At 34.5% G+C, this 10,321-nt stretch overlaps 1 protein-coding gene and 3 non-coding genes across 4 annotated transcripts; all 4 read left to right on the forward strand.

Moving 5' to 3' along the window:
- The first annotated feature begins 734 nt into the window (after positions 1 to 734).
- LOC25492072 (uncharacterized) lies at positions 735 to 3,009 on the forward strand. Its single transcript, XM_013600124.3, has 2 exons — positions 735 to 1,138; positions 2,119 to 3,009. The coding sequence occupies exons 1-2, from the start codon at positions 844 to 846 to the stop codon at positions 2,814 to 2,816; spliced, it is 993 nt and encodes a 330-aa protein (XP_013455578.1). The 5' UTR covers positions 735 to 843; the 3' UTR covers positions 2,817 to 3,009.
- A 3,746-nt stretch (positions 3,010 to 6,755) lies between these two features.
- LOC112421541 (small nucleolar RNA snoR134) lies at positions 6,756 to 6,895 on the forward strand. The gene has a single exon (XR_003011867.1). It is a non-coding gene; the product is annotated as a small nucleolar RNA snoR134 (small nucleolar RNA).
- Positions 6,896 to 7,220: 325 nt separating this feature from the next.
- LOC112421491 (small nucleolar RNA Z223) lies at positions 7,221 to 7,313 on the forward strand. The gene has a single exon (XR_003011817.1). It is a non-coding gene; the product is annotated as a small nucleolar RNA Z223 (small nucleolar RNA).
- Positions 7,314 to 7,403: 90 nt separating this feature from the next.
- LOC112421494 (small nucleolar RNA Z278) lies at positions 7,404 to 7,519 on the forward strand. The gene has a single exon (XR_003011820.1). It is a non-coding gene; the product is annotated as a small nucleolar RNA Z278 (small nucleolar RNA).
- The last annotated feature ends 2,802 nt before the right edge of the window (positions 7,520 to 10,321 follow it).

Here is a 10,321-nt window from a genome sequence, read left to right on the forward strand (position 1 = left end):
GAAGAGAAGGAATTTGAAACTTTGGCAACAAAAGAATGAAACGAATGCTCAAGTCGTGGAAAGGGCAATGCACCTTCTTGATGATTGGAATGTGACTCAGATTATCCATAGTGGCAAGAATTCGATTGTAAATGTGCAGCAGCAGAGCCCAACACATCAAGATACATTCATTGCAAAAACCAGCAAGTGGTAGATATAAGTGTAACATAGATGCCTCCTTTTCTTCATCCATGAATTGCGTAGGTATTGGGATATGCATCCGAGATGATGTTGGGGAGGAAGTGCTTGCGAAGACTGCTTGGTTTTCTCCTCTTTGTGATGTTGCAATCAGTGAGACAATTGGCTTACATACGACATTGGAATGAGTTTCAGACCTTCAATTTGACAATGTTGATTTCGCCTTAGACTCTAAGAAGGTTGTAGATAGCTATTTTATGATAGATTTCAAAACTCTCATACCGAGTTTAATAAGAGACAATATAGTGGGGTCGCCCATAAACTAGCTGGGTAGCCCCATCTGAAGCTAGCTCTCTTGTTTACGATAATGTACCGTCATGTATTTAACAAATTTTAGTCAATGAAATGCATTGAATTGTTTTCTTAATAAAAAAATATAATCTTTTCGTTCAAAAAGTATTTTTCTTTTCTTTGTCAAAAAAAAAAAAAAAAAACTTTTTTGCTAAAGAAAAAAAAAAACTTTTGTTTAGAGGTAAGACCGTAGCAGTGACTATTTTACGAAGCTCAGTTTGGGTTTGGAGGGAGGGTTTTATGATAAAGTCGGAAACAACAACAATGGCAATTTATCTCAATTTCTAAACCAAAGACAAAACTGTAACCACAACCATGTCCACCACAATTCCATCCCTCCTCACCTTCAAATCCAAACTTTCATTCTCACTCCCCTTCCCACGCCACCACCAACAATTCCCAACAACCACCACAAAATCCCAACCTTTTAACCCTCAATTCACTCCTAACCTTATTGGGTTTTCCCCCAAACCATTCAGATTTGCTCCGGTGAAGCGTTTTGCCACAAATAACGATGAAGCTGAGAAGGAGCCTAGTACTATGCCGGGAAGGTTTAAGGATTATATTAAACAAGCTCCTGAATCTCCTTTCAAGTGGCCCATGTTTGTAGGTCAGTTTCTTATCTTTCTGTCACTCTCTTCGCGTTTTGTTATCGAAAATTGATGTTCGGACTATAGAAAAGTTTAGAAGAATTGGGTCGGTCAGGGCAAGCCTCAAGGCTCAGAGGGTGTTGATAGAGCTACTTAGATATATCCTCGTGAGCTTAGCTTAGTTGTTAGAGATAATGCATAATATATGCAAGCTTCGCGATTCAAGCCCTGACCACCACCAAAAAGAGGTACTTACATATTACTCGGTGACTAGGTCTTAACGTGGGCCTTTGTGTGGTATGAGTCAACTCCGTATTAACTGGACCAACATTAGTTGGCATTTTGGTAGTCATTTTAATCTTCAAATATGTATTTGTTAGTTTGGTCCTCAATTGCGTCTTATGTAAGTTAGCCACATTGGTCCAAAAAGTTATTAAAAGAAGATACACTCATAGATGCTTTTAACATTTTCGATACATTCAAAGACTATTAGTGAAACCGGCTCGCATATTTATGGATCAAAATGAATGTTTACTTTCAAAATTATATTTACTTTATCTCATTCACTTGTTTAAAGGATGGGTTTTCATAATGTTTTCCATGTCTCATGACTTGAGTAAGCATCTTACACTTGTTATGTTATTTTTATTGAACACCAATTTTAAACATTATGTGCTGAGACTCTGACACAACAATTTCACTACATGAAATTGTGCATTCCTATTAAAATTCAGTTCCATATTTGTAGTGTCTTGTAAGAATGTTTAGAGGTGATCAATGCATAAGTTGTTATATTAGAAAAGAAACCATAGAGTAGTTTTTGTAGTCTATAATTAATGTTGTTTACAAAATGAACTTAAACTTGATGCAAGAGTTAAATGTCATATGCTATATGCTGATTAATACCCCCGGTTCCCATTGTGGAAACCCTTTTGTTTAGCCAGAATGTTTTATTTCTGTCATGGCTCATGTACCAATTTGATTCTATGTCAATGTACAGCACTGGCTTTTCTCATCTATGCATGGAGAGCTGTTCTATTTGAACTGTCAAACTGGAAGAACGCTGCATTTGGAATAGTTCGATTCGTAGGTATTGTCTTGAAATATGCTTTTGCATTAGTCTATCGATTCATAGGAAATCCGATCACTTTTACAATCGGATCCATTGAGGATTTGATTTACGGCGTTCAGGCTTTTTACTCTTGGATAATTACCAGTGCCCCTGTACCAGACTTGACCCTCGTTATCGTCCTGGCATCAGTTGTTTTAGCTGTTGCCGAAACTATTAATCCAAATTGTATCAGCGATCAACCTTATGTTCTGACCGTAACTGGTCTTATTGGCTATGCCGCTGTTAGAGGAGTTATTTCTGAACCACTGTTCTGGACCCTTCTGGTTGGGATCTATGGCTTTTCAAAATTTATGAAACGGAGAGACGATGTTTCATCTGCAATGCCTGTTGCAGCAGTACTTGCTGCTGTTGGAGAGCCTTGGGTTAGATTTGTGGTGATTGTCTCATACACAGCCTTGGCTATTTATCAGCATTCAAAAATGATTTCAGAAGGGAAAGAAGTTGAAGAGATTGAACCACATAGGAGGAAGCTTCCAGTTCCTCTTTTTCTTGCAGCTTTAGCAATTGGCTTACGAGTTGCTGCTAACTGGGCCGGGTATCGGCACTTGACATGGATGGTAGTATGACTGCTGATAGGTAATTAATCTGAGTATGAAGAAGATTGAGGTTTGGTGGTCTGTAAAGTTTTGAGGAAGGACATGACTAGATAGCTATTTTGTTGCAATTGTTGTAATTGTTGTTTTTTTTTTATCACAAGGCTGTACCTTTTCATCCAAGCTTGTTATTTGAGCAATTTTGATATTCGAACAGTGCACTCCAGATATTATTTGGCCTTGCAGGGTTGAAATTTATGGTTAAAATGTTTAGAGAATCAATGACATGAAATAGAAGAGGAAGGGATGGAATAAAAAACCGCATGACAATAACTTTAACTGTTACTGAAGTTTCCCTTCAAGGTAAGATAGTGACAGACAAACTGAAAAATGTCAGTGCACAAGTAAATTCAATTGTGACTGAGAGTGTAATTTTATTTATTTATTTATAAGTTATAAATTATAACAAGATTATAAAATTTTAAATGCAAAGCTGTCATTCTCATGTTTGGATTAGCTTATTTAGGGTTTATTTGGGCTTTATCTACTGTTTAAGTGTTTGAGGAACTGTCTGGAAGAGAATATTGCAAGAGCTTATGAGCTCCCATAATCTCCCCTAACAAGCTTATGAATTTGGACTTGTCCACTCTCAAGTGAAAAATAACCCTGGCGTCGTATTCCTCTTTGAACCCTTCAGTTTCACCCTCTTCAATATGCCACAATGGTTTTCCAGAATTTTGAGAACTCTATTTGAACTCTACTGCTCTTTGCTATCTTTGGTCTACAACTCAGGTATTCATCCTTGTACCTTGTGATTTTCAATTGTTCCTTGTATTTAGGGTTGATTTGCTTGCTCTTTAATTCATTTATGCATATATGTGATTTTTGCTTGTTCTCGTATTCAATTGCTTGTTCCTATTGTGATCTTTGCTTCATCCTCATTCCTTGTGATTTTTGCATATCAACTTTTACTCTTGAAATGACTAGCATCGTTTTTGTTGCCGCCATGTTTTTTGGAACCACCTACGGGAGAATTCGTAGAAGAACCGTGCTTCTTTCCCTCTCTTAAGGAAACACAATTTGTGAGAATAAAAACAAATAAATCTTGTTGAACTTCAAACCAAACTGTATATCAATATTTTTTTTGAAGAAACAAAAACTGTATATCAATATTACTTTCTCATGAGTACAATATTTTAGTATGTAGGCTTATAGGCTCTGTATGCAAGTTGTTATCATGTTCTGGTCCAAGCCAAACCTATGGATATTAAGATCAATCAAAAAGATATCGTAATCTTTAACGTACGAGCAAGTGTACAGTTCTTGGTTTATCTTTTTTTTCAGTGCTCCTGTTTTCAAACAGATATGGTTTTGTTAGATGTTATGTTACCGTACTTGCTGAGTCATTTTCATGCACCACAGCCAAATTTATGCGATTCTTGCAAGTTGTAGCTTTTGCAAGTAGGCATGCATATGAGTAACATATACTGACACATTATAATGAATATATTTATCAATGACGCTACAAATCATTTTCAGTATATATACTGACTACCGAGACAACATAAATGATGCATATCACTGTATTTTTTTCCTGCAACCATTTTGCATATGGACCTTTTATGTGTGTAGCCTAGGTGGTTAGCATTTTGAACTTAAAAAATGAACAAAATTTCTGGAATTATTATTTGATTTGTCTTGCCATATGTTGGATCTTGATATCTTTTCACTGTTTGAAACTATTGGTGACACTGGATAGTCTTACCATATATTGAATCTTGATATCTTTTCACTATTTGAAACTATTGGTGACACTGGATATTGTGACTTTGATACTAAATACAATTTGCTTTAAACATGATCATAAAGCCTGAACTGTGCTTCCACTATTTAGCAATTAGCAGTACACAACTTTGAATCACTGTTTTATTGCCTTATATATCTGTTTTGAGTCGGAGCGTCATATTAGGTTTTTTATTATACTGGATCTAACTCATCTTTACAAAATCGGTTTGAATGGTGAGGTGCACGTGTACCACTCTTTATAAACTCTTATCAAGAGTCCTATATTTTCTATGTGGGACTTGGGTTTTTTCCAATACCTCATTATCTGAATTTGGATTGCTTCAAATTTGAGTCAAACATGTCTATCCGCTCTCGAGGACCAAGGCCTCCATTTCTTTTTTGAACATTTAGAACTGAAGGTTCACATTTGAGACTTTGTATAAGAGCAACCGCTTTCCTTGCTACTGAAGTCAATATCCATTGGTTTTATTGTTTTATGAATCCATGGAAGCATATGTTTTCCCACGTTCAACCTTTTTTGCTTGATATTTGTTCCTAATTTGCTTGTTCCACTGGACTATTTGTGTGTATGTATCTAAATAATTATAATTATATCTCTCTAATGGTTTTGTTTTCATTGGGTAGACATTACACTCCCCTGGTTTCTGGAAATCAAGTTTCATTACAGTAACTTGAGTTGAACTTGCTTGAAACCAATGAAATAAGTGATTCATACAACCTCTCTGAACAGACTCCTGTAATATGATAAATTCTCATCCTAGATGCTTAAGAAATCTATTCTCGTATAAAAGAAACTTATTGTTTGGTTAAGTATGAGTTCTGTTCATACAAAGTCATATTTGAAGTTGATTATATTGTTTAAAGAGGCGTACTACAAGTCTACAAACATTTTTTTTTTAACATGTTAATTATACTCACTCTTCTATTGCGTGAAGTCTATATGGATATCACATAAAGATGTGAATCTCACATGAATTTCACCTAATAAAAGAGTGAATGTTAAAAAAGTGTTTATAGCATTGACTTGTTGTCTGAATGATCATGTCTTTTTTAGTGTATGCATGTTTCTTAGACCATTTTTCAATGAGGAACTTTGGCCCTTCAGAAAAATTAAAGAAATATTTAGTCTGTGAAAGAAAAAAGCTAGACAAGTTACTCTTTACTTAAACAATAGTAAAAAAAAAAAAGGAATAATTTAATTAGGTCATGACAATAATTAGAAATTAGTCCCTTGTTATAATAATTAAAAAAGTGACAATTTGGTACATGCAACCAATGACTAATGAAATTGATTACTCAATTCAGTATCAACAACACCTGACAATTATAAAATAGATGCATTCCATGAATCATCATCGTTTCTTGAAAAAAAAATCAAGAATAATCATCGTCATTTTAGTATTGGTATGAATCTTTTAAATCATGCACAAAGTGTTATTATTTTTTATATTGGTCCACTTAAATCATGCAAAATAGATATTTTCATATATATATTTTTGGAATCAACTAAAAAAGATGACATCATATAACAATTTGATTTACTTCAATATATACAGTGATTTGATTGAATTCATACGTAAAAAAAGTTTTTCATCATCAATGGGTGTATACAAAATTTAACCTTTAATTTAAAATAAAGTTAAAATTTAAATTCAACGTAAATACAAGTCATCTCGTGAAAAATATGTTTGAATTTTGGAAGTTATCTTGAGATCTTTAAACGCACAAAAAATGTCGTTCAAAACTTATTTCTATAGCAATTTGCGCATTTGTGGGGTCAAAAGAGCAACTTACTTATTGGTTTCCAAAATCTAACCATATAGGTTTAGCCCAATCCAACTGGGTCGGGTAACCCATCAACAAAAGCCCGATCACAACGCTTCGCCGCCAGTGAAATGTTTTGAGGGTTTGGTTGCGCCTATATAATACACTGCTTTCTGTCTCTTTTTAACATACCTTAGGGTTCTGCGGCAGCAATTCAAATTGAGGATTTTTGTGTTGTGTTCATTTCAACAAGAAGTTTTTGTTTACATGTGTAATAACTTCTTGTTGCACATAAACTCAATTCAAACTTACTCTCAAACCATTCAAACTTACTCTCAAACCATTCTCTATCGGTACTTAGTTTTCATATTTCAATTTCTCTTTATTTCTTCCTCGAATAAAACGCACGTTGCAACCCCGGGCTTCGCTGAAATTTGAATGAAGTGAAAGCCCCATTGCACGTGCAAAATCGATGCCATTCGTGTTGCAGTTCATCTCGATAATTTCCACGATTGATCTGTGTCAAAGTAATGGTTACATCGGTTAATCATCATTTTTAATTTATTTATGTTATTTCAGTGATGAATTTGCCTCGTTAAACTCTTCAGCTTGTTTTCGAACACAGTGTTCTATGGATTTTGAGCTAGTCCTAGAGGCACAAATCAAATAGCTATTGTTTTCGTTATTTGAGGTTTTGGATTTGTTTCTTTTGCTTCTCAAAACAACGCTTATACTACTCTATTATCAATCAAATATTAAAAATACTGAAATATGGTTGAATTTCCTTAAATGAGTCAGACCTTGATTTTTAATGAATTATTTTTATTGTTTTTGAATTTTTTTATATGGTTTTTGTTTAATTATTTTATTTGGCTGTGAAGATGAATAATCAGCTTAATGCCAGTTCTGCTTCTGAAAAATCGTGATTGTTAGAGCTGTTCAAAATGTTCTGAGCCTCTTTCAATTTTGAATTTAATTATTATTTTTGTATTAGGTCTCATTCTAATTAGAATCACTCAATTTTAATGAAGTTGATTATTAAAATTGGTTGCTTATGATGATATAATCCAATTTTTTTGAGGTGTTGTGGAGCCAAGCCCCTGTTTACAGGGAGAACCTACTTGGTGAAGCTTCATTCATATGACTTCATTGGATTTCACTGAGGCAAACATGATGCATTTCGATTCCATGGTTTTTAACTTGTACATTATTGTTAAGACAAACTCAGTTATTCTTACTTTGTTTGTGTCATTTAGTTGTTGTCGATTGTCTTCTTGAGTATTAGCCATCCTGAAAATTTGAAACACATTGAAACCCATTAATTAAAAAACTGAACTGAACCGAAATTTTGAAATGGTTCGGGAAAACCGAACCGTTTCAGTTATGGAGCTATAACCGAATTGAACCAAAGTTATGGTTTGGTTATCCGTTTCCTTGCCTATGAACCGAACCAAACCAAAACCAATATTTTGAACCGACCGAACCGAACCAAAACCAATATTTTGAATCGAAATGCAAAATATTTTTTTATTTACTTTTTTTTATTAATATTATTATTACACAAACAAAGTAAAATAATAAGTTTAATGCAAAATATATTAAGAAATAAAAATTACAGTATGAAAATTATTAGATATGAAATAATAATAATATAGATTAAATTAATGTAATATATAAGATTAAACATGGTAAAAAAATATGTATTAATATTTACTTTCGCGATTCGGTTTAGTTTGCTTCGGATTTGAAAAAAATGATCCGATGCCCAAGTCAAAAAAATCAACATAAGAGCACATAAATCACAAGAGCACATCAAATGCAATAGAAGTATATCCTTTGTACAGTTGAAATCAACATAATAGCACGTAAATCAAAAGAGTTTAATCTTTGGGTAACAATAAAATCAACTTCAGTTTGAAGTATAAAGAAGAGGCACAATAATTTCTTAGTTACTCACAATACATCATACTTGCATAAGTTAATAGCGTCAACATCCCTTCCAAAGAAAACTATTACAATGGCAAAACAAAATCAAGCTAACTGTTTATAAAGACACTATAATGGTTTTCAATTTATATCATCTAAGTGGACTGATTCTTGAGATGTTATCTCTACAAAAAAAAAAAGATATATATTAACCAATGTTGAAAATAAGAATCAAAATGCACAAGAGTAATAATATAGATACGAGTAAATTTACCTTTCTCCAATCTATGGATCTCATCAAGGTCCTCTTCAGAAAACAAGTGGATGGCCTTTCATTTCAACCAGTCTTGCGTGCAAACAAGCGCTTCCACCATTTTGGGTGTTAGACAAGTTTGATAATCACTAACAACCCTTCCACCAGTGCTGAATGCCGACTCTGAAGCTACTGTAGATGCAGGAATAGCTAACACCTCTCGAGCTATGCTTGCCAAAATAGGATATCTAGTTAAGTTGGCTTTCCACCAACCTAAGATGTCAAAATCAATTTCTTTCTTGTAAGGCACCCAAGCTTCTTTTAGATATTCTTCAATTTCATCTTTAGAATCAGAAACATGCCCGGTTTCTTGACTGTAGTGGCACCAAATATCATCGTCATCCTTCTCATGCCTGGTTTCGAGTAGACTAGATTGAGAGTAATCTGTACCACCATATTGAACATAAATTTTTCTAAAATCTGACATCAATTTGTACTTTAGGTGTTTAGCTTTTCCGGTGCTTGCATATAGAAGGTCAATATAAAATACAGCAAAATGCAGTTTCGCCCGTGGATCAAGAACAAAAGCAATCAATAGCAAGATATTTAAGGTGTCTGGATCTCCCCCATACTTGTTGAACTTAATTTTCATTTTGTTCGTTGTCTCCATGATGTACTTATTTGCACTACTCATATGTATGTTGATCCCTTTCCCAATGGCGAACACCTCTGCCATATATACGAAGCACTTGTCACATATAAAGAACCAGACAAACGAATTGTGGATTTATAAAACAACTCAAGCAATGGAAGCACATATTCAACATAGTCCCAATCTCCATCTGTTATTCCATGCGTTGTTTTCTCTTCCATTTCTCGACGAAATGTGACCTCTCGTACGCTTAACTTGTGAAAGGCCTTTCTATACTTCAAGGCAACCATCAACATTGAATACATTGAGTTCCAACAAGTGTCAACATCAAGTACAACAACACCTTTGTATGAAATTTTCTCATCAGAAGCACATATCATGAACTTTTCCAATCTAGATGGCGAGGATTTGACCCATTTAACGGCATGACGAATCTTTGAAATAGACCCTTGTTTATCCTCCTTCAAGCCAGATTTTACAATAAGGTTTAATACATGCGTGCAACACCGCATGTGAACATAATCCCCATTTAGGACGTGATTGTCCCAAGAACTCATCATGTTATGCAGATATCGAATCATAACATCATTTGTCTTGGCATTACCCACCGTTACCGTTAATATCTTACCATACAACCCTCAATCCCTCAAATAAGTGTCAACATATTTACCCAACATGTCTCCCGTGTGACATGTGATTTGGCAAAAGTTGATGATTTTCTTGTGCAGCTTCAATTCACGATCAGCAAAATGAACGGTCAAACTCATGTAATTTAAGTTTTGATTTGATGTCCATGTATCAGTTGTCAAACAAACTCTACCACAATTCTTTAAGACTTTTTTCAATTTTCCCAACTCCTCATTGTAGAGCGCCCAGATGTCACGCCTCAATGTATATCGTGAGGGGATGTCGAATCGAGGCTGCAAGATAATCAACAACTTTCTAAATTCTTCATTTTCCACAAATCGGAATGGGAGCTCGGCACACACAAAAGTTCTCACTAATTGCGCTCTGCATGCCTCTTGATCAAGTTTGGAATAGCTTGGAGAAGAAACAACTTGACCCTTTTTAACGATTTTTCTCCTTTTCCTTGATTGGGTCCCTTGGGTGTCACCAGAGTTATACTTAGCGCATCTT

This window comes from Medicago truncatula, chromosome 4 (genome assembly GCF_003473485.1).
Source record: "Medicago truncatula cultivar Jemalong A17 chromosome 4, MtrunA17r5.0-ANR, whole genome shotgun sequence".
Lineage (NCBI taxonomy): Eukaryota > Viridiplantae > Streptophyta > Magnoliopsida > Fabales > Fabaceae > Medicago > Medicago truncatula.